The sequence below is a fragment of the Diorhabda sublineata genome, chromosome 3 (assembly GCF_026230105.1).
Source record: "Diorhabda sublineata isolate icDioSubl1.1 chromosome 3, icDioSubl1.1, whole genome shotgun sequence".
In the NCBI taxonomy this organism is placed as follows: Eukaryota; Metazoa; Arthropoda; class Insecta; order Coleoptera; family Chrysomelidae; genus Diorhabda; species Diorhabda sublineata.
Window position 1 is genome coordinate 34,940,892 of NC_079476.1, and position 25,584 is coordinate 34,966,475.

Consider the following 25,584-nt stretch of genomic DNA (forward strand, 5'->3'; position numbering starts at 1 on the left):
ACCAAACAAACAGATTCTAAAATGAAAAGAGCGGGGAGAGTTAGAATTTTGTGTTTTTAAAAATAGAATTCGCAATGTGTTCTACAACTCAAACCATAAATCTAACGAATAGCTCTTTCTGTAGTTTAGAGATAGATTCGAAGAGGTGTAAACTACAAGACCCCCAGAAAGGCAAACCATAGCGAAGATGCGATTAGTAGTAAGTTGTTAAAGCACTACGAGAATCGAACTAGAGGTTTTGCATTTCCAAAAATGTTTTAGGAATCTGCGTTAGAATTGTCAATTCATTGACATTTTTTTTATCAATATTGTTCACTTTTCTATATTACCATCCTCATTCTACAAACCAGAGGTTAAATATACCTTTGTTATCAGATACACGTTGAAGCTCCTATACTATCAGTGTATGACATACTCGGGATTGTTTTTTTTACATTTTTGAAAATCCCATTCTAACTTTTTTTATTCCCTTTGTTGGTCACATCAGAATGAAAATCATGTCTGATTACACAACATTTATTACAATATATTAATTTGGTACAAGCTTTATTTATAAAAAATAGTTAAAAAAATATAAATCAGATCGATAGAAGTATTTTTGGTATAAAAAGTAGAAAATGGAAACTTGTTATCACTATTTAGTATAAAATAGAAGAATTACACAAACAGATAAATTAACTAGTATAAAAGTTGAGATCTAGAAAAATAATATTAGAATATAAAGATCAACTCCATACATTTGTTTTTCACTTAAATTGTATTATAAACATAAATTTCAGTTTCTTACATAATTTCAGATATATTATAAAGTATCATTGTAAAAGTAAATATCTCATATAAAATATTAAGTATGTCAATCATATTTACTAATTATTAAACTAAAAAAAATGTAGTTAAGAATATATTATGTTTTTCGGGTAAAATTTTAATTTGAAGACAACTAAAATGCGTGTTAAGCTGATTCACAAATATAAATTATATATCGTATATATAAAATAGCTCACCTTAGAGTTGAGCTACAGGACTCAACTTTGTTAAGTTTTTTTATATTAAATAGAAAAATATGAGACGGTAAGAGTTGAAAAAAAATTTTTTTCAAGCACCCTAATAATTAGTAATAAATTTCAAACATGTATACATTTGATGTAGGATATTTATGTCACAGCATTTGAAACTTTTTCATAAAATGTATAAGAATAAAAAGAGATACTGAATTCTAAGATTAATAAAGCCTTTGGTGGTGTCCATACTAAGCACACTGTTTACTACTGGTTCACTAACACTCACAATTACACTGTCTGGTCTTTTGAGCCAAATATGATCAAGCGACCTATGGAAGGCTCCAAGAACTAAATAATGTAATTATGAACGTTGGTGTAGTTTTAGTGGATAATGTGTTTAGTATAACTAATACCAACAGATGCAAAAATTCAAACTTAGTTTCAGTAACTTCATAGAGTAGACAAATGAAATTTAATAAAATCAACTTAAAGCCGGTTTTAAATCGGCTACTGGTCATTTACAGTAAAAACTTCAACTGCCTGAAAAATGTTGGAATATGTAAATCTAATATACATACTATTAGAGATATTACAAGTGATAGACATTGTATAGAGCAAATAGAAGAGAAATAAATATGATTAATTGATTATTAATACTAAAAATGGCACTGGTGGCAAAAAGAAGGAACTTTCCGTTAATAGAGTTTCTCTCATTAGTAAGGCAAATTAAAAGCAAACATTTGTATCAAATACAAAAACTATAAGAAAATTCACTTTCAATTTTCGTAAATGAGATATTCATTTTAGCACTGACTTATTTATAAGGATGATGGTTGAAATATGTTCGGATGGTAATAACTTTCAGAAAATACAGAAATAGATAATTATTATACAAGCAAAGCAGTTTGCAGTTTATTATATGATGAAAAAACCTCAGATTACAAAACTTGAAACTATATCAAACTATTTTTACACATAGAGTTCTATAAATAGACACATTTTATTTGGAACTTGACCAGAAAACTTTTATTTATAAAAAAATACTCCGAAATATTCTTGTTAAAATAAATCAGTGCTAGAATATTAGTTTCCTAAAAATTTTAAAGCTCGTCATGATCATAATCATGCTTCTTTTTATCCAAAATTTCCTTAACTTGCTTCAGTATATAAGATACATCTCCTAATTGGAGTGGATAGAATTCTGATGGTGACAAATATAATCTTACAGTAGGATACCCTGTAATCCCCAACACCTGTCCACAAAATATACGTTCCTTCTCACAATCAAGTTTTGCACTTCTCACTTTTCCTTCCAATCTCTAAAATAGAAATACAGTTTTGTTAAAAATATACTTATAAATTAGGTTTTGCTGAGTAAAGAATTTGTTACTTTACTTACTTGAGCAATAGTTCGAAAATCGGGTTCAAAATGAACGCAATGTCCACACCAAGGTGCATAAAAATCTATAATCCATGGCAGCATGTATCTTTTTGTCAATACTTGTTCTTTCAAATCACTGGCAGAAAATGATTCCACAGAAGTAGGAAGAAAACTTAGAAGCCATCTTTTTATTGACACAGCATCACGAGCACCATTATATATCCTAAAAAAAGTTGATATACATTGAAATTAGGAGTATAAAAGTATGTTAAATGCTTGTTAATTGAAAAACACCTAACCAAAGACATCCCTTTGTTTTTGTAATACAATTATTTTGTATTCTAGATGAGACCGTATTTTAAATAAAATGATACTTACGCAACACTATTCAATCCCCTGCTACCTAAAGGATATAACCTTATGGTAGGATAACTCCTGATATTTTGGGCATCACATAAATCAGAATTAGCTACACAATCAACTTGAGCAACTTTTATTTCTGGTAAGTCGGACACCTAATGAAAATAATATAGAACTTATTTCATTAAATTTCATTCAATTCAAGACATATCTATAGTATTTAAGTAATTATATTAGAAACCAGTTATTATTATAAGTTCACAGATAGCAAGGTGGCGAGTCTTACATGTTTTGCAAGTTGCCTCCACTGAGGTCCCAACTTTTGACAAGGTCCACACCAAGGAGCAAAAAAATCAACTACCCACATTTCTTCCTTGGGTTTCCTCAATAATAAACCAAAATTGCTGTCATCTAAGGATACAACTGGAAATATGGAAAAAACAATATATTAACTGAATATAATAAAAAGGCGAAGATCTCTGGCAATGAAAGCCATCCCACATTCTAGACTTTTTAAAAGGTGTGGGATTAATGAATCAGCTGTAAACACAGAGTTCTCCAGTATCGCAACAAGAAAGAGGGACACAATAGATCCCATGGATCGCAGTGTATATGAGACCCCAAATCCATACATACATACAATATAATTGATTCCAAAATATGAATTAGTTTATTAGACAAAGTGTATTAGGTGGTTGCAACCATAATTATCAACACAATGTTTGATGATAAATTGAATTTGCTATATTTCATTATAAAAATTTTTGGGATAACTTATTTCTTCTTCTTTCTCATAAAACAGAATTGATGATTGATTTTAGCTTAGATTTTCCATTTGTCAAGCATAATACTTACTGAGTGGATTCATCATATCATGTAAGAATTCGGTAATTGATTGACTGTCTGGTAAGCCCTGGAACATTTGTATTTGGGACTTATTATATAAAATAGATGTTGGATAAGAATTGATTCCTTGACTCCTACAAAGGTCTCTATGAGATGTACAATCAATAGTACCAAATTGTACTTTATCCGAATCAAAATTCTGACTGGCTTTTCTTAATTCAGGTAGTAATTTTCTACAAGGTGGACACCATGGTGCATACCAATCTATAAACCAAGGAGTTCCTACAAACAAGAAAAATTATAGAAATACAGTCATTTATAATGCAGTCAATACATACCTTCTGCTATAATTCTTTTGAAATCTGGTGGGCATAATGCATGCAAATTTTTGGACTTGACACTATCTTTGGCAAAATTGGCAATATCATATAACACATCTCTACCATGATGTAATTCAAAAGCTCCTCCAACTTTGAGAACACCCCAAGTTGGGTATCTTACAACATGTAAACTTGAACACAATTCGGAATTTTTTCCACAGTGGATTAAACCTTTAAAAGATATACAGAATTTTCTATCAAGTCTTCCTTCCACAATTTTTACTTATTTCTTAGTTGATAAGTGCGAAATGACTTTTTTAAACAGTACAGTTTGATTGGAGTGTAATCAAATTTAAGTGACCATTAATTATTCAAATGAATACTTACCAATGTTAATATCTGGAATTAAAGGTGGTAGTCGCTTAAGCTGCAAATTCAATTCAGTTGCAGCTCCCAAGTAAAAGCAAAATAACCAAGGTTTCTCACCTTTGGAATCATTTTTTAAACCAGATCTAATAGTCTACAAACAATATTTTATATTTTTAGTCCACTAAGGACAGTGATAGTTGTAAAAAAATATATGATTTTTTGTAAAAAATTAAAATTTGAATATTACAATTTATATTGAAAAATATTTATTTAAGAATATCACTGATAATATCAATGACAGTTTACCAGTGTAAATTTGAAAGAACTTATTTTGTAAATAATTTTTCATCTCATGTTTGTTGTGATTTTGAATAACAATGTCATAAAAGTCTGGTTGATGTTAATCTGAGAAGCTAGTTTCTTCGTTGTTTGTACTTTAAAGCAAAGGTAACAATTTGTATGTATTTTTTTAGAATCACAATATCTCATCATATAGCGCTTCAACTTTAACATTGATCAGCAAAATCAAACTTAAGTCAAATACAAATCCTCACTCATACATTTCCACTAGACTCTGGTAAAGTGGAGTGGAGAAAATTGGAATTGAGCTGGTTAGCTGTTTTACATTTATATTTCTATGATTTTTTCTGTTAATATCAGGGCCGGATCAAGATTTATAAGGCCCGGGGCTAAAATAATGACGAGGCCCTCTTAAGGAATTCGGAAACCCGAAAAAATTCACAAAATAATATCAATACGTTAGATTTGTTGTATCAACACATCAAAAAATACAGAATGATTTCCAAATGATGGGGCCCTCTTGGACCTGGGGCCCGGCGCTATAGCCCCCCAAGCCCCTAGCTTAATCCGGCCCTGGTTAATATATTTAATGGGTTTTACTAATTTTCAAATTGGAAATATCAAATTTATTTGCTTGACAAGTTATAAAAAAATATATATAATAAATATACTGACTTTCTAAGCAAAATTCAATTTCAGAAAGAGTAGATATAAATAAAACACGAGTTTTCCCAGTTAGGAGAAAAATAAAGTCCTCAAAGTTCATGATAAAATGAAGAGACAGGATAAACAGAAAGAAAGAAGTGTAATCAACTGTAAAAAATTATGATTGTATTAAACACAAAATGTTGTATTTTGTTATAAATATCTTTATAGTGTTGTGTTTGATTTCTTATTTACAACAAAGTATTCATGATACTTGATGTTTCTTGTGATAGTCCAGTTAACTAAGCAGGTATGCTTTCTCTCAAAGTGTGAGACACTATGGAATTCCAGAGCACTTCACCTGGGAGCATATGAAATAGAAGACAAAGATCTCTGGCAGCTACAATCATCTCACATTCTGACTGTGGGATTAACTCTGAGTTCCCCAGTATCTCAACAAGAAAGGGGGCAGAATAGATCTTTTGGGTCCCAACATATATGTTACCCCGATACACAAATACTTGGTATTTAAATCTTACCTGAAAATCCTTTTCGTCAACAGTCTGAGGATTTGGTAGAAGTGCTAAAATACTTTGTAGTAACTCTTTGGTATCAGACCCTTCAATGATATTCATTGTTAACGGGCTAGTAGAGGCGTCTAATGTAGCTGCTTGCAATAGAATAATTGGTTTAGTTTTATAATTATCCGAGAGTTGCTGGCATAATGCTTCTTCAATTACTATACCAACAGAAACTAAAGATTCCTAAGAAATTAAATAAACTGCTGAATATGAAATAACATCAATATCTAAGTACAATTTAATCACAACTAAAACTAAATCGGTTGTATTATAGAAAAAATATGAAAGATTGAATAAATTACATTATATTATTTGTTATATTAAATTGTGTATGTTCTAGTTGACATATTACACCTGTATCAAGTGATGGCTTAGATATAACAAGTGTGGTATACAACATGTACAAAGTAATTTTAAGCAAATTGATATAGAGTAAAAATATCTCAAACTAAATCAGACCATATAATCAGTTACTAAAAATGTACATAAATTACTTACCAGGGATGAAGTCAATTTTAATATTGTTTTCTCTTCTGGGCAGTTTGAATTATCATCGGGACATAAAAATAAAAGCCATTTACTGTTTTTGGAATTGAGATTATTCCAATTATTGGAAGTTATATGTAATACATTTACATCCAATTTTGAAAGAACAAATTCTTCAAGTGCTTCCACAGTTCTATCACCAGTATATTTTATACCTTCATAAAGATGGAACTAAAAGAAATAACCATATGCTCTTTAAAAGCAAATAGCTTAATTTTTTTGTTCCTCAGAACTCAGATTTTCCTATATATATATATATATATATATATATATATATATATATACATATAATGACATTTTTTGATTCAGGTTCTTTCAAATATTATTATTTTCAACACTCTTACCTCTTTTTCATAATATAGTAAAGTAGGATAAGCTTCTATTCTAAGCTGAAGACACAACCTATAATCATCTTCACAATTGACAGCACCAATTCTAATAACTCCTTCTAATTCTTGAGCAAGTTTTCTCCACGTTGGTGCTAACTCATGGCAGTGATAACAGTTAGGTGAATAAAAATTGACAAACCATGCTTGACTGTTATCCAAAATATTAACCTCTAGAATATTAAATATAGCTGTTAACATAAAGTTCTATAGCACTGGAAAAGCTATACTGAATATAGACTAGTGATTCCCAACGGGTAGCTCGCAGACCCCTGGAGTTTTGCAGTGTTTGCAGAGGGAATTCAAAAAAATAATATGGTAATGGCGGATTTTTTAACACGCCATTCAAATTAAAAGCAAAAAAAAATAAAAACAGAAACACAAAATTAAAAGAGAATGCTCATTGTAAAACAGAAATAGAAATCTATAATTAATTTCAATGATTCTGTTATACAAAAAATATATACTCAATCAAATTTTATTTTTTTTTAACTTGTCCTTAACAACTACATAGGGGGTTTATCAATTTTTTGGACCTTTCTTTTGGTTCACAAGGAAACACTGAAATCTTTATACTTTGCAATAAATCATAATGACCTAGATTCTTACTTCAATTAGAAGTGTCATAAGCTGAGATATTGTAGTTCGAAAAAAATGTATACACAAGTTGGAAAATGGTAAAAATTGCTTTTAAAAGCAAAAAACTCAGGCACTATTTCTAGAAGACAAAAATGAAATTTTGTAAAATTATCATGATAAATGATATGTTTCACATAACGCCCCATCTTTATATTTCATTTTTACAATAATAAAGAGAACACAACTTGGTACCTGGAGTGTATAAAATGTTTGTAAAGCATAAAGCACCAACCTTTCTTTTATTCTTAAACCTAATTACTCACCATAGTCATTTTTACTTAATGTTACAATAATAGGATCATCATCATAAATTCCAAATTGATCCTTATAATAACTGTAACTATGATATTGTTTTTTGAATTTTTCAGAAGACATTTGTTCTCCATGTATATCATAGCGTTTCCTAGATTCTGGATCTTTTAACACTTCATAAGCCCTTGTCAATCTTATAAAATTTGCATCTGCATTTTCATCTTCCTAAAACAAATTGATTTGTAATTTATTACTATATTTGTATAAACAAGGGGTATTCGGAAAACCAACAAAATAGGGCTATTGAAAATCTTGATTTCGCTGGATTTTTTCCAAGTTAAGATTTAATTATAAAGAGACAAGTTGAGGAGTAATTCACTTGAAATATTATTAGCTAGTACAGCAAGTTTATTGCTACCATGTATCTTATATATAGAGATAGAAGAACACAGTGCTGTAGGAATAGAATGTTATATACAGATTCATTTAAATGGAAGAATAATATTGATCCTTTTTGCTATATATAAAATAATTAATGTTAATTGAAAGAACTAAAAGCTACATTACAAACAAACATTTTAAAGAATAAAAACTCACTTTATTTTTATCAGGATGTAATTTCACAGCCAAATTTTTGAATGCTTTCCTAATTTCTTTCACAGTAGCATCTCTGTTAACTCCCAATAACTGATAGTAATCATTTTCATCAGCCAATGATTTATTATTAATCATAAGTATAACTATAATCCATCTAAAATTGAACATTATATCAGTTTTATTTCTAAAAAAAATCTAAAATATATGAGTACAATGCCCGAAGTAACTATAAAGAATTATTATTATATTATATATTAATATATATAAGAAAAAATAAAGCTGAGAAAGTAAAACACTCTGGTGTCAATCTGTTAAATTTTGAAAAATTCTCTAAAGCATTTACAAAGATGAGACGTTTCAAATACATATTTTTGTATAAAAAAATTATTTTCTTTCATTATTTCGGGATTAATTTGGAGCTTAATTTAGCAAAAAATAATACTGATAATTTAGGTTATATTAAAATAATTATTAAATAATACTCACCCAAATTTAATATCCATGATAAAAATTTATCAATTATATAATATAATGTCAAGAAAATGGTTCAAGAAATAACGTTTTTCTTTCTTATCGATAAGTTTAAATGTAGCAATGTATAAACATTGTTTTAAAAATTCAAATAAATTAATTTAAACCTAACCACACACCTATGTCAAATCCACGTCATTATATTTCTTCTTTTCAATATTCTGAACCTATTAGGTCTCTGCCCACTCTATATTTGATAATAAAATGGGTTCATTGACCTGTGAATGGGTTACAAATTTATACCTAAGAATTTATTTTTGGAAACTAAGATCGGGTTAACCAAGTACGATCTACCTGACCCCAGGTTATAGTTTCTTAAAAGCCCTATTGATATACTTAGTGACGATAAACCTTTATCTATAAAACTGCAAAAAGCAGTTCGACTGAAGCTTTGTTACATAGAAAAGCAAAAATCCTATACAAAATTCATTTATATATTTTCTAGTTATCGTAAAAGATTTATCAATCCTCTCATTACTCAAATGCATCATAAATGCTTAAACAAGACGCATTGGTAAGCTTGGCTGATGACAATATTTTTCTAGACCGCATTAGATGACATTTGGCATTTAAAACTTTAAAGATTGAACATTGAGTAAAAATACTGCAATTTTGAAAGAAATATAGAAGTTTTAGTTAAAAAATGAATAGTAGTTAAACAATATCTTGAGAGCGCACCAAATACAATAAAAGGATTCCAACATATAAAACCTAGCTCTGTTATGATGTGAAAAAAATTGTGATCAGGATATCTTCATATAGTATTTATTTTCTATTTTTAAATTGTTATACTTTTCAATCTTATAAAATGAGTTATTTGCAAGTATTGGCTCGATATGCAATAACAGGATACCGATTCTATTCTATACACACCGTTCGTAATGCTCCCAAAACAATAGCTGTAATTAGAATACATGACTTCAAATATAATCAACATAGAAATTACAAAAATTTTGGACACAAGCGTGAAAAAGAACCATTAATAAGCAAGATTTACTACACATTCTTGTTTACTGCTTTTTTAATACCTTCTGTAAACTGGGGATGGTAAGTAAAACTTTTAGTATAAGGTATATGCAAAAATATATATTCTCATTTCAATAGATCACAATATTCTTCTAACGGATAGGCCTGGTAAATGCAATAGAAATAGTTCTATTTTTCATTTTATTTATATCCAGAAACTTCATTATCACAATGTAATTGAAAAATATAATACTGTATCATTTTCAAATCTATTTTTTTATAAGATGATCAAAATTTGTAATTTAGTACCATAATGGACGTTTTTTTAAGGTTAAAGAAATTGTTCTCTGTTAAAGCAGACAGTGAAAATATAGGTGAAGGCATTGAGCATCCAAGAGAGGCTCTTGAAGAATCAATAGAAGATGAATCTAAGAAGAAAAAACACCGTAGAGAAAAAATTGGATTCAGAGATAGAAAAGTAAGATTTTTTCAGTACTGTCTGAGAATTCAACTTATAATGTTACAATTGAATGCAATATTTGATTTTATTATGTATCTAGTTTTAAATTAGTTTCAATCAACAACAGAATATTGAAGTTGATATAATATGCAATATTGTAATGTTTTTCTAAAGATATTTGAATTGTAATTGAACATCCACTTTAATGGGAAATAATTCTTTCCAAATCATTAAAATTTTTGTATGTGAATAACTGGAGAATTAATTGAATTTTGTAATATTGTTCCTTAACTAGGTCACTACTCAGGGTTATCAATGTCACTTATATTCACAAAACATTGAATCAATTTTTTAGATATAAAAAGTGTGTGACCTAAATAACATATTAAGTTTTTATATGTTCACTATGTATTAATAACTAACAGTTTTAATGTGATATTTGAAAGGAAGTAAAATTATCATTCCTTTTCAATCATTGGATTGATAATTATTCATTTCAGTGTAGAATTGAATTAATTTAAATATTAATCCTTAAAACTTATTTAAATGTTATCAGAAGAAACTGAATTTTGTTTGAATTTTCCCATTAAATAATGAACTGTTAAATGCCAAGGGCTTGATATTATAAACTGAATGGTCTTTCTTGGAGGGAGAAAATATTCGATTCAATTTTCATTTTTCGTATAAAATATGATGTTGACCTTTAGCAAAAGGGTTGACTATACTTGCAATGTAAAGAGTTGACAACATTGGTTACTTGTAATTAATATTTCAAAAAGTCTCTTTTTCATAAAAAAGTCTTATAAAAAATATTGTATTGTTCAAATACAGGATGTCTAGACACTATCCTGTTAAACACAACTTACAAATACTAGATGTGATTTTATGTCTATCTAACCTAATTTACAATTAATCCAAACTTCTCTTAAAAGAACTAGCACTTTTGAGGATGATGCTGTTATAATTTTTTTAAGTATACCTAAAAAACCCCTGCCTTCAAACTTCAAATCATTAATCATCAATAATCATTAATCTTTGTGTACTAGTTTTTAAAATTTCGTATAAAGACTAGAATGATTTAATCAAATGTGTACTTTACTTAAAAATATATTTTGTTCTCTTCCAAATGTCTCATTGACCCTTATATATAATTTTATATTTTATGCCTCAGAAAGAATGGTTTTAGAAAAATCGTTTTCCTAAAAATCCAAAATCCTCAGTGCTTTTAAATCTTATGAATAATTTTTTGATCTATTATTACTGTTTAGCGATACAACTAATGTTAACCAAAGTCAACAATAGTTTTGATTTATTTACTTACATTTTCAACAACTAGATTATCGAATATGAAAACAGAATGCGAGCATATTCAACACCCGACAAGATTTTTAGATATTTTGCCACAGTTAAGATTATGTACAGTGATGTATCAGAAGTATATATGACACCAGATGATTTTTTAAGGGCCATTACACCAGGAATGAAACAACCTGATGGTAAATGTCATTGCGACTTTCATAGTACTGCTGCTTGGTGTTGGATTATTGTACTAATATGACAATTTTGAATGGTGCAATGGCATTTTATACTAACGTACTATATGTATATCACTTTAATAAAACTAAAAATAATCTTTCAGATTGTCAAAAGGAATAAAAGTTGTAAAGTTTTATTCTTTGAATATTTCAGTTTCAATTCATTTTTCCAATTTTTTAATTGTGTATTGTTTTTGGTTCTACTTTCATTTTATGTAAATGTATTTTGGGGAGTTGCGTCCTTTATAGGAAGTATGTACTTTTAGTTAATATTCAATTACCCTTAAAAAGTGCTTGGATATAAAAGATGGGGAACATTTTTGTAGATAAAAGTTATTAAGTATTTAAATTCAGAATTTGGATATCATATATGTCGGAGGTGATTGTTATTTATTTACGTTGTTATATATTGTAGAAAAAAGTTTTGCACATTACACTGAAACATAGAGAATATTTATGTTTAATTACTAGAGTCGTAAATGAGGATAATAGAGAATTCATATTTTCCAGATGTATCAAGGACTTTAATGCATGCGCTTACATATAACAATATGTAACATAAACAAATAATATTGAATATAAGTTAATATATAAGATTTTTCTATTTCCAACTAAAATGTACCAATGTATTTTGCTGTATAATTATATTTAATCATTATTAAATTATGCATATTTTTTAACACGCATGTGCAAAATAGATAATTGAATATGAAAATCGAATAAGACACTACTCTACACCAGACAAAGTTTTTCGTTACTTTGCAACTCTGCAAATCCCAGGACCTACAATAGATCAACACGAAATTTATATGACACCTGATGACTTCTTGAGATCCATGACACCAGGTTTAAAACAACCTGACGGTTAGTTTAAATTATAATTTTGTTATAAATTATGTGTAAATCACATTTGAAATATCTTTTAGTTTAAAGATGCCTCACATATCATGGAGTTTCAATGATTAAGTATAAATTTATACACAATTTCACAGTTGCAGTTTGGAAATGTGTGTGCTGTGGTCTCTTATCCTCAACTATCTCTACTCTTTGCTATACATATACTCCCCAGTGAAATTATTACGGTTTCTAAATGAAAAAAATATTCCAATAAATTTGAACAAAAAATTACTATATGGAGAAGGATTTAAAACACAAATAAAAAATAAATGTATTGTAGGAAATATAGAAATACAGTAAAAGTTCAACGAGTCTCAAGAGATTGCTCATGAAAATTTATAGACAAATTTAACGATGCTCATATCAATTAAATTTAGTGCAGTTAACTGACCATACCAATGCTAGGACTTCAATCTCTTCATTGAGAATTGGTATTTATTAAATGAAGAGAAAATTATCTATTATAAAAGGAGAGAAAGATTCTAATGTGTCAAGATCACATAAATTTGTCTTGAATTGCATCAGTTACACATTTAAGGAACTGATTTATTCTTGGAACTTTATTAATGCTCTAGATATCGATAATTGTGTCACTTGTTTGAGTGAGAAGCTATTTCCAATCAAGGCAGTACCCGCAGCACATTCTTTGGGAGTAAGATTTATTTTTGAGAACGTTAGGGGTCGTTTTAAAGTTATACAGTTATGTCACGTTTTTTTGCTAATGTTAAAATAATAATCTAAAATTCTTCCATTAAAAGCTTTAATTTAATAATTTATATGTTTATTTTGCTGGGGAGTGTATTTTGTATTTTTTAATGGTTTCTAATAATTATTTCAACAATCAACTTGAACTTTAAAATGTTAAAATTTCTTTAAACTAGAAGATTCCTAAAAAACTTATATAATTATTTGACAGGGTTGCCAGTTTTACTTCTATTCATATTTTGTAGTCGAATTTAGGAAATATATCTAAACAAAAGTTGAGAGAAAATAAATTTGTAACATTATGCAAACTAAATTAAATTTTTTCAATTTTGTTTACTTTGTAATTAAAGTAATATTCACGTCAAGTAGATTTTTTCATGCAGTTGTATATTGATATAATTATATGGCAGCCCTGTGATCACTTTTTTTTCAGTAGACAGTTTCCACCTATTTTTTTAATGACCAATCATGAATTTTTGGTAGAATCCCTTTTAGTTTGTTCTATATAAATTGCCACAATGTATTTTATCAGTAGGTATCTTTTTATTCTTTAGAATATATTAGAAACGTTGAAATAATAAGGATTAATCCATCAAAATATTCCACGAAGATACTATTCATACATTTATTGCAGTTTCTTAAATGCATTTTCTGATTTAGCATACATATAAATCCTCCAGGATCAATACTGGCTTCGAGGAGATTAGATATTAGCTACTATAGGTTTCTTGTTCGAAGCAATCCTTCCGCATACTTGTAAAAGGAAAGGTTATATAATTAGGCGAACTGAAGTTTTCAACCTGCTATTATAATCTACACCGACAGTTTCTGCTAGACCTGGATTAACCTGAAATTCTTTCTTTTCGGACCATTTTCCTACAAGAAAGGCTTTGGGTTTATAAAATATGTCCATACTCCTTTCCTGACAAGTTGTGTCAAATATATTTTTATTTACTCTCTCTTAACATGTAGATAATTATGTAACAATTTCGATGAAATTGTTATTTATAAGATAAACATCAATATGAGATAAAATTTAATTTTATTATGAGTTTCATTATTGAAAAGACGAGAAGAGTCCCATTTCTCCATGAAAATTAAACACTAATATAATTTTGGAATAAATTTGTCTGTTATAAAAAATATTTTTACCTTTTTTTCACAGTTAATTATAATTTTAACTAAAAATTGTATGGATAATAAAAAGCGAATTTCAAAAGATGTTTAATAATATATGCTTTTTTAATATCATTATTCAACGTTTCTACATCTTTGTATAGCTTCGGTAGTACCTCAATATAATGAAAAAAAAAATGGTGTCGTTTGAATAGCTTCTGGTTTTGGACTATCTTTTTGTTTGTGCTTGCTTACTGATAACATTGTGAGGATGTTAAGCCATGTGCTGAAGCTCTAAAACTTTGTTTAACATTTTGTTTAAGAAAATAAACATTTTCAAGTGTCTCATGAAAACTTTATAGTTTTTTACGCCACTTGCTGGTTGTTTATGTTCTAGATCAGGTGATGAAGCATTTTTGACACAAATGCCTCTAAGATAAAGACAAATAAGTCTTACATAGCTACTGAGAAAAAATGTTTTTAGAGAATGTGTAAAAATCTCCACCTATTTATCGGAAATCTTTTTTTTTTAATAACAATTGGAAAAGATTTTATGTAATGATATTTGGAAGGTTAAGGAATATCACAATGAATCCTCTTTTCCTCCAGAAAGGACACAATATTGAGAAGTTAAAGAAGAACAGCCTCTCAAAAATTGATATTGTATCTGTTGTATTAAAGCGGATTGTCAGATGGCTCTTTTCATATAATCGAATACGTTCTTCTGCTTGGATTTATTTTTAATTGTGAACAAAGTTTTAGAGTATGATCTTTGCATGGTTTTATGCTGTTTTGCTTCTTCTACTTTAGAACATGTTGAATGTTGTTCTTGAAAGAATAACAACAATTGTAGTAACTTGATGGTTATGAGCCAAGTTTTCTTCACGAACATTCATTCAACACCTATACATATTAAACAAAATATATATTCACATAAATGGTTTACATGTTTTTAGGGTTGGGCTTAGATCAGTATAGAAGATATGATCCAAAAGTAAGTACGAACTATTATGTTAGTACATATTTTCAAAATAAAAAATCTTAGGAATTTTCAGAACTGATTCATACCCGTTTTCAAATTTTATTTTCTGGTTTCGAAATTTTCCTCCTACCTGTTATAACTTTCCAATATGTAAATAAAGTTTTGTTATTTATTTCAGCACGGTGTACAGGTAATTATTATCTGTCGGATGTTTTTGTGCATGTTCTTTTTTCATTATTTTCGTCGACTTTTTTCTGTTTATGTGATTTTTGATTATATGATAATTAAAAAAGGGAAAAACAAACACTTCTCATGAGATTGCTAGTTTTTGGATGTAGTTATCAAACCAACACTATTTGAAGGTATTATTTTGTCGGAATCTTTCCTACATTGCTTCCAAAATATTATAAATTCATGTATAGCTTATTCACACTTAGCGTAATTCAATCAGTATATTATCCATTGGGTTTGACACTTTTTCGAAATGAATTGTCATTATTTGACATACTAGAGTGCGGTTCTTGTTTTCTCTCTAGTGCTATTTTATAATTTTTTTTTTCGAATATAGTTACCTCTTCCTCTCCTTACAGAGACTGGAATACGTGCAACCGGGGCCATGAGATTATGCCCAACAGCTGCTCTAGAAGTGATTCTAAATCTCCCACCTGTCCACATAATACTAGAAATGTTCAGAGATGGAATTAACAAAGAAAAATCGTCCTTAAAAATTATCAAACCTGGGACATGTCTCAGGATGAAATATTCCAACAAAATGTAGATTTGAGAAAAAATTCATATCAATACTAAGGTGTGAAAGTGAATGGATTGAAAATATCATGGAAGAAATACCATCAAATGATACATGGAGGGTACTTAAGTAGCAGACAGAACTGGAATAGGAGTGTACGGGCCAAGAACCAAACACTGTGAAAGCGTGGGCAACAAATCAAGCAATGTTATAGAATCCACACTAGTTTGGGAATATCTGGGAAAGAGCTAGGCAAGAAAAATAAAATTACCGTAGAATAGATTTAGGAAGGGAAACGAAATAGCTGACAGATTGGTTAAAGTAAGGACAGGCAAACCTTTCATAGGACCTGAACCCTTCTGTGGTATCAGCTACTGAACAATAGAACAAGCATTCAAAAAGAAGATAGATAGGGGTGAAATCAATTACTGGGATAAGCTGCAGGAGCAAAGACTCCTGGGAAACTTTTACCAGAGTAGATCTGCTGAATGTATCAACCTAACTAAGAAAAACCTACTAATACTACTAGGAGTTCTATTAGTGTACTGTACACTCAGTAGACACCTAAAAACACTAGACTTAGCAGATAATGCGGCGTGCAAATTTTATTAGACAGAGGACGAAACCTCTATCCACATTCCCTCGAAGTGTGAGATACTACGGAACTCCAGAGCACTTCAACTGGAAGCATATGAAATATAAGACTGAGATATCTGGAAGCTACAACAATACCACATTCTGAAATTTTTTATTGGGGTGGGATTAACAGATCAGCTGTAATCAATGGGTTCTCTAGTATCGCACCAAGAAAGGAGGACCAATAGATCCTTTGGACCGCAAATTCACTTTTATAATTTATAATTGAAAGCTTTATATTTTTTATTTAAACTTGATATACTTTTCATGTATTTTCATGACTTTTCAAAGTCCTGCTTCAATTGTTTTGTTCTGAAGCTTTATCAGTCCTTCTTGTGTACCTCATGCTTTAGCTCTTTCGTACTCTGGTACTCTGTTAATGTTTTATTTTTTCCATAGTTTTCTTATTCCTCTTATCACTCCTATTGGTTGCGTTAAAATGAGTTGCATTATTTCAATTTCAAATTTAAAAATGACATAAACAGAAAATCGCAATTTTGTTGGCATGCATTCCATTACCTACAATTGGCTTTTATAATTGGCTGAAACTTTTTGCCTAAAAAATTATAAAATTTGATGTTTTTTTCGCGAGATTAGAGTTTTAGTAAGTTTGAGATGTTTTGAAAAGAATGTAATTTTTTTTTAACAAAAATCGTCATGTCATATGTAGTTAGTGTTAACAAACTTTTTTTAATCTATATTTTTCTTTAACATTTCTGAACAACAAATTTCTAAAAAAATAAATGTTTCTATAACATTCAGACAATTGTATCTGTATGGTTTATGAAAGATGTTTCATTAGGTATAGGAATCTGCAATTTTCTTAAATTATTTTTCAATCACACTCGTGAGCAAAAAAATCGTTTGAAGTTATACGCTTGCGGACAAAAGTTTCTAACAAAAAATCTGCAGCTTCCATTTTTTTACTGACTTTAGCATCCCAAAGCTATTAGCCTTAGCTTTATAATATTATTAAGATATTTTTTGTCAAAGAAAAAAAATCAAACCAAAAGGAATCTTAAACAATGAAAAAAGGTTGTAGTTAACAGAAAAGAAAATATAAGCTCAAATTCGTCAAAATAGTTGTTTATTTTAAATTAACCTTTCAATATTTAGTGTTCGATGCTTTTCCATTCTACAGTGAACGCTTTTTTAAGTTCATATTTCGTGGCTGGCGCAAAATTTGGCTGGATAATGTCGAAGAGGATCTTCGGGAGCTAGGTGTGAGGGGGTGGAGACGCCGAGAGTTTTACTGTGATGACTGGAGGAATGGGCTGGCCAATCCTAAGCAGCAATTTCAACATGTAAATACTGCCGTACGGAACCTGCAAAATGTAGACGGGCATTGTCCTTCATTAGTTTTAAGTTTTCGCCAATTGATCTAGCATAGGGAACGACGGAATCCCCTAAAATTTCTTCTATGTATCGGTTTGACGTTAATCCCCTTGCTGTACCGCCAGTTTCAATAAAAACCTACTCGGCTTTTGTTTCCTTTAAAATACTCAAACCATTTAGGAAATTCTTTCAAAAGCCACTTTTATGCAACACTTTATTCATTCAGGTCTTCTGTTTTGTATCGCTATCATGCCGGCACAATCTGCTTTCTTATGAGAAGAGAACGGATTCCTATTTATTTCGTCAGTCCAATTAACGTGCTCTCTAGTAAATCGTAGACGGGCTGGGGTTAATTTGGAGCCAGTAGATGGCCTTTTTGGCTCAAGGTTAGTTGCTTTTACTCCTCTTCTGACTGCCCAGATGCTTACAGCCACTCCTCTCGTTTCTCTGAGCTTTTGTTGGGCTTGAACACAAGTGAGGGCCCGATTTCTCAGCGATGTGGAACCGCGTCTTTGATGAAAGTTACCAGTCTTTTGGTATGGACGGTAAACCGCAGACTGACTTATGTTCACCGCACTGGCCACTTCACCCTGACTCTGGTCTTATCATATAGGGTGACAGCTTGAGCAACTTCATCACTAGTTGGCTCAGGTAGAATTCTTGTTTGTTGTTAACTAAGATGTGTATCGGTTGACGTTGACCTAACTGGTAGTGGTGGGTTAAGTGAATAACCTTTTATAAAGGTCAGTTACCTCTCACCATTGAAAACAAGCATAAAAAGAGTGGTTACCGATCATAACATATTGTTGGACGTGAGATTAAGAAACATTACAATAATTCATATAAATTTGAAGCTATTAGCTTCAAGATTTTACTAAGAAAAATATAATTTCGTGCTCAGTTTTTTTGTGACTTGCGATTGCAGGAATTGCCTGATTCGATTTTTTTATGGTTGTCTGCCGCTCTTTTCGATTACCGAATTATTATCAACGTTAGATATTTTAATTGTTGGTGTAGGGTGAATCAAATATAAACGAGACTTTTGGACCTGCGCGCGCAATAGTGATGGAAGAACGTTCCGCTGTTATTGGCTGTTAGGTTGGTTTGTCAGGAGTGGGGGAAGCACGTGACTCATCATCATAGACTCCCTCAGTGTCCATCGTTACGATGTCCGAGCAGGAGGTACCTCCCTCTATTGCGTAACGTATTGTTATAAAGTTTTTAGCTGCAGAAGGTGTAAAATCGGCCGAATTCTTGAGAAGATTGACTACACAGTTCGGGGAAAAGACGCTGTCGCGAGCTAGAGTGTTTGCTTGGCATAAACAGTTCGTGGAGGGCCGTGAACGTGTTGAAAATGAGAGCCATGACCGCAGACCCCGCACCAGCATTACAGCGGGCAACATCGACAGTGTTCGTCAACTTGTTGAAGGTGATAGGCGTCTAACAACTTCGGATATTGCAATTGCGATATGCAAGACTTGCATATCGCCGCAAAAGAAGACACCTTCCAATGAGAAAAGTGACTCTCCTCCATGACAATGCTCGCCCCCATACGGCAGCGCTGACAGTACAAAAATTGGAGCAACTGGGTTGGGAGACACTGGAACACCCTCCATACAGTCCAGACCTGTCTCCCTGCGACTTCCATGTCTTTGGTCCTCTCAAGGAAGCTTTGGGAGGGCAAAAATTCCACAGCGATAATGAGGTTGAAGCATATGTGCACAATTGGCTACAAACTCGACCTGACTCTTTTTACCTGGAAGGAATTAAAAAATTACCTATACGCTGGGAAAAATGTGTTTCTAAATCAGGAGATTATGTTGAAAAATAAACTATGATTGTTTGTGCGTTTAAAATCAAAATAAATATTTTAAAAAATAAGTCTTGTTTATATTTGATTCACCCTCGTAGTTTGTATGAATATCATCAATGTTTCCAAAAATTCCAATTTAACTCTAAATACTAAGTTGGAATTTCTGGAACCGTTGGCGATATTCATACTGAACAAACTATTAACGCTACCACTACACCATCACTAATAATTACACTGTCTGACGCGCGTTTCGATAACCAAGGTATCGTCTTCAGAGACTGCCAGGTAAAAGCGCGTCAGACAGTCTAATTGTTAGTGTTGGTGTAGTGGTAGCGTAAACAGTATATTCAGCAGTATACGACTAGTAATAAGATGATATTTTATGATTACTCATTATCCATATTTTATAAATAGACAGTACATCAAAAATTAGAACTCACGTTGGATGAGGACAGCATCTTCTTCAAATTAGGAAGCTCTGGTTTAATAACCTTCTCGGATTATATTTTCCTGCTAACTGTATTATCCAGTAAGTCACTTTTTTTAGCATTATCGAAATATTCTAGCATTACAAATTGTTATTTACATTTTAAGCATCTCGACGCCATTTTGAAATCGCTTTTCGAATGTTCGATCTCAATGGTGATGGAGATGTAGATTGTGAAGAATTTGAAAAAGTTGCGACACTTATTAGACAACAGACTAGTATTGGATCAAGGCATAGAGACCACGCCAATACAGGAAATACTTTTAAGGTAATTTATTTTTACCTTATTCTTATAAGTAACCTTTTTGCTTTTACACACCTCAAAGGTTTATTGTAATTCTTTCTTTTTCTACATTCTAATGCTTCCCCTATATTATTGCAACTTTTGAATAGGTCACTTTCATTTTTTTTTAAATTCAAATGTTTAGCTACTTAAGAAAAGATACTCATTGGTTTTCAGTTGTGACGTCATAGGTTTAATAAAAAAATTAAGCAATTGTCTGCTTGATGATCACGAGGTTATCGTTGGCGGTAATGTAGCGTGTGGTATTATAATACATTTTTAAAAACTCAATTACTATTAAATAATAAAAGAAATTTGAATCTTATTTACATTGAAATGAACCTGGCAACAAAAATAATTACATCTCGCAGAAATGTCAAAACAACCAACACTTTCAAACCATTTTTGTTGTATATTCGAATTGCTTGACATCATAAACTTGACATCATAAAAAACTTTATAAGGTGTTTTAGTTGTGGTATTTTTACATCCTTCACATCAGTAAATATATATGTTCAGGTTCCTTTCTTCGACCCATAATGTTCGCTTTTAATTTTTTCTATCATTTCCAATCATTCATAGCTTTTCATTACTAGAGTTTAGACATTGTTAAAATTTCCTCTTGTTATAATTTGAATGTAAATATGAAAAGTAATTTTCAACTTTCTAGTTAATTTTTCAGTATATAAAAATATTTTTTAGGGTGTTAATTCTGCCTTAACTACCTATTTCTTCGGTCCCAATTTGAAACAAAAGCTGACCATCGAGAAGTTTTTGGATTTTCAAGAAAAATTACAAAGAGAAATTTTAAGTTTGGAATTCCAAAGGAAAAATCCTGACGAGAACGGTAATATATCTGAAGCCGATTTTACCGAACTTCTTCTTGCTTACGCAGGTTATCCTCAAAAAAAGAAGGCCAGAATGTTGAAGCGAGTTAAGAAAACGTAAGTTTCACATTGAACCCCCATCACTACAATTGAATGAAACTGAAGAAAAAAATTATATGAGTATTTTGCCAACAAAAAACTTCAAAATTCAAAAGTATGATAAATTGAGCATTTTTTTACAAAATAATGGATGAATAAAAACAAAATTATTTCTTAAGGGGATTATCAGAAAAAGAAATTGATAAATTTAGAATCTGAACTTGTTCACAATCTGTATACTAGAGAAGGAGAACAAGACAAAAGAAACTTCGAGAAAAGTTTTGTTTCCATGAGAAATAGTTAGATTCTTGAAAGAGATGTGTTTTCATTGAGATTGGAACAATGAGATTTCAAATAGAAACAATGTTATTCTCAATGTGGTTTAGATAATGTTCTTAATAATAAAGTGACTATGTTTACATACCAGGAAAAAATTTCAAAATGTTGAAGTTGTTACACAATACTTTACTGATACACTGTAGTTTTTTTCTTATTTAATCTATTTTTAACGGTAAGGTAGATTTATACACAATGTTTTTTATTAACTTACTCAATTTATTTATACACTTACACTAAATACACTAAACTATTAACTAATCACATATTAATTTATTTAAATACACCGTTTACTGGTCTATTCCGCTGATAAACAAGCGCATATTTATATACAACGGATTTCTCGATAATTCGAGTTCTAGAATGTAAACAAATAAATACCTCACTAAAAATTGATTCTATAAAAACGGCAATAACATTCTGTAAATAAATTCTATTAACATAATCGAACAGGACCGCCGTCACGATCTAAGTCAATATCAAGAAATTGCCGCCGAACATAAACGGTCCTTACAAGAATTCTCGCACATGTCAAACTTTAGACTCTATTTACATAGTAGAATAGAACTGGCATCACGATTTACGTCAATATCAAGATATTGCCGCCGTACATAAATGGTCCTTACGAGAATTCCTGTATCCGTCAAACTTTTAGTTTCTACTAACATAATAAAGCAGAACCGGCATCACGATCTAAGTCAGTAGACGAGTTTAACAATACTGATACCGAAGTTGCAAAAAATTCATACATATATTAATAGATAGACCCAATGTCTTTTAAACAAGTAATGGGATGAAATGCTACTTTGATTTTATAAATATGTAACTTATTTTTGAAAAAATAAGTTAATTTTAAATACTTTCATAATGATTGGGTGGTTGATTTCTTGTAGATTTAGAGATCATGGCCAGGGAATATCAAGGCAGGATTATTTGAATTTTTTCCATTTCTTGAACAACATTAATGATGTCGATACAGCTTTGACTTTTTACCATATTGCTGGAGCTTCAATCGATCAGCAAACTTTAAAACATGTAGCCAAAACGGTGGCCCATGTCGATCTCAGCGATCATGTGATACACGTAGTTTTTACGATTTTTGATGAAAACCGTAAGTATATGTTCCATTTTTCCATATTTGGAGGCCAAATTCTTTTTCTGGTTTCAAATTACGTTTCCCGCAATCGTTATACTTCCCTAAACGTTAAATTACTGTTTAGTATGGTTATTTTCATATCATGATAATTTAAATAATATTACAATCATAATTTAACCGTCTAACCCGTATTTTGGTTATAGAATAAATAGATAAGCACTCAATATATTTTCAGTATCTGAAAATGTTAACGGTGATTTCGAAATGTGATGGGACATTGTAATTTGTGATTTAGTGATAGTAATCAGTTAGAGAATCAATGTTATTACTTTTATTCGGGATATGATATAATTGCAATGACTACACTTTAAATTATCTCTAAAAAATTATTAAAAATTGATTTAAAAACTACAATGAATGAGATATTTAGTCGGCTTAATTCGCAAACCACGTAACTTCGTTTTTTTTCTTATATCATCAATTTGATACTATTAGATACATAATTTCTGAACAGAAAAATTTGTCAAGGTTAAAAAAATCCATTACAATTTAAAAGTCTTTTTTATGTAAAAAGCAAATACAAAAGGGTAAACTCTTGTCCACTCGAGTAATTCGGGTGGTGCCTGCCGCGTGAAGATGCCTCTGTATATTGATCTTGAACTTGTATAGGTGGTAGGGCTCGGAAAAGACATCCCTTGTTAGCTGATTCCACAGGATTACACTTCTACAAAGAAACGAGTCCCGAAAAATTTAAGTTCTGGGCGTTTGTACGGGAACTCTTCATGAACCACGTCTGCCTGTCGAGAAGATCTCGCAAAAACTGCTCTAGGCGGGATTATGCAAACAGCCCGGAAGAGCATTTGGCCTGGTAGTATCGGTAACACAGAGTCAGATCGGCGACCTTTCTTCTATGATCTAAGCTGCCCAAGCTCTGCTCCAGCACCAAATCCGAAGCTGCAAAAATTGTAAAAATATTAGCCTGGATCTTTGCTGCATTAAACTCAATCAGATTGCTTCTACCCCATTCCAGAATGTTTTCAAGATAATTCTTGATGGTGGTGATTTGTTGCTGTTTACGGATTTGGGTGTTAGCAGAGTTTATTGTAGTGACAAGCATTCCTGGGGAACACCAGCGTTGACCTTTCTGAGATATGTTCACCGATAGCAACCTGGATGGATGAGCCATGGAGAAAGTTACTAAGCCAGTCGACAAGTGAGGACGACAAACCGTACAATCTTAATTTATTTAGTTGTCATATCAAACTCTGTCAAAAGCCTTCGATATGTCAAGTGCTCTGGATTCCCCATATTTCTCTATAGTCCATACGTTAGTGACATAGGCGGTCTACGGTTGATTTAAGTTTACGGAAGTGTATTGATGATGTTAGCAGATTTAAGATAAATAGAAAACGTTGCAACTTTACATCCTCATTTTTTTTAATGCTAACCGCAATACGTATTACTCACTTATTCTGTTTTTCTGAAGTTTTTTGTGTCTATTGTAAAATTTGGTACTATGGAGTTACGAGGTTTGCGATTTAAGCCATCGATAGTTTTTGATGTGTAATTATTGCAAAATTGATTCAAGAAATTATTTTAAAATTAACTTTTACTTATTCTTATTTTTTAGAGGATGGACAATTAAGTAACAAGGAATTTATTGCAGTTATGAAAAATAGACTGTTAAGAGGACTCGAAAAGCCGAAGGATACAGGTTTTGTCAAATTTATGCAATCAGTTATAAAATGTGCCAAGGAAACAAAACCAGCTCTTTTGGATATTTCAAGTTACTAATAAATCAATTAGCTTTCCTTTGCTAAACTAATATATTAGATGTGGCAATGAAGTATTGAGTTTTAGTTATGAATTTTGTTTACTAGGCAAAATATAGTTTGATATGTTTCGTTTTGACTTGCGATAATTAGAGAGGCATATTGAAGAACTAAGCGTATTAAAGAAACTTTTCTATTTTTTAATCTAATTTGATTTTAACATTAAATTTGATACTTTTGTAATTGTAATTGTAATGTTATTCGACCAAGAAAAAACAATAAAATTCAATTTGGGAAGAGTTGATTTCATTTTCCGAATATGTTTATTGAATATCATCAAAGGTTTTTTTAATTATTAATCATAATTTATTATTTCAAGTTCAAGTCGAAAAGGAATATATTTAAACAGTTTTTTCATTGATTTGATGTTAAATTTATTAGTTATATAGTGCAAAAATATGTATAATAACTGAACAAGGATCTTTTTTTTGTCGTTTAAAAATATTTATTAAAATTATCTTGTATTCTAGCTTTAAAGTTTAGTACGTGATTTTATTCTTGTTCATAAATGGATAATAATTATAAATATATAAATATGTATCAAGTTTTAATATCCCTATTAGACAAGACAAGACAAATCAAAAAACATCCACCGAAATGTTCTTGCGCTACTTTTTATATTTAATAATTGCAAAAGTACTAAAACTATGGAATTATAGGAAAAACAAATCATCCAT

General features: G+C 30.5%; 2 protein-coding genes across 4 annotated transcripts; one reads left to right on the plus strand and one right to left on the minus strand.

Annotated features, from left to right (window-relative positions):
• Positions 1-458: 458 nt before the first annotated feature.
• Positions 459-8,912, minus strand: LOC130441603 (dnaJ homolog subfamily C member 10-like). 2 transcript variants are annotated; one of them, XM_056775350.1, is made up of 13 exons: positions 8,710-8,912; positions 8,224-8,377; positions 7,638-7,851; positions 6,694-6,908; positions 6,302-6,520; positions 5,762-5,986; positions 4,296-4,428; positions 3,927-4,139; positions 3,598-3,870; positions 3,029-3,165; positions 2,761-2,897; positions 2,401-2,605; positions 459-2,320 (listed from the first exon to the last, which is right to left on the minus strand). In XM_056775350.1, the coding sequence occupies exons 1-13, from the start codon at positions 8,724-8,726 to the stop codon at positions 2,102-2,104; spliced, it is 2,361 nt and encodes a 786-aa protein (XP_056631328.1). In that variant the 5' UTR covers positions 8,727-8,912; the 3' UTR covers positions 459-2,101. The 2 variants fall into 2 exon arrangements, with proteins under 2 accessions (XP_056631328.1, XP_056631329.1); XM_056775351.1 differs by lacking the exon at positions 8,710-8,912 and having other exon boundaries at positions 7,638-7,847; positions 8,224-8,334.
• Positions 8,913-9,283: 371 nt separating this feature from the next.
• Positions 9,284-25,445, plus strand: LOC130441039 (calcium uptake protein 1 homolog, mitochondrial). 2 transcript variants are annotated; one of them, XM_056774520.1, is made up of 9 exons: positions 9,284-9,801; positions 10,051-10,198; positions 12,414-12,579; positions 15,390-15,427; positions 20,362-20,476; positions 20,542-20,702; positions 21,420-21,661; positions 22,873-23,090; positions 24,706-25,445. In XM_056774520.1, exons 1-9 carry the CDS (start codon positions 9,563-9,565, stop codon positions 24,867-24,869), a joined length of 1,491 nt encoding a protein of 496 aa, XP_056630498.1. In that variant the 5' UTR covers positions 9,284-9,562; the 3' UTR covers positions 24,870-25,445. The 2 variants fall into 2 exon arrangements, with proteins under 2 accessions (XP_056630498.1, XP_056630499.1); XM_056774521.1 differs by lacking the exon at positions 12,414-12,579 and adding an exon at positions 11,517-11,676 and having other exon boundaries at positions 9,303-9,801.
• The last annotated feature ends 139 nt before the right edge of the window (positions 25,446-25,584 follow it).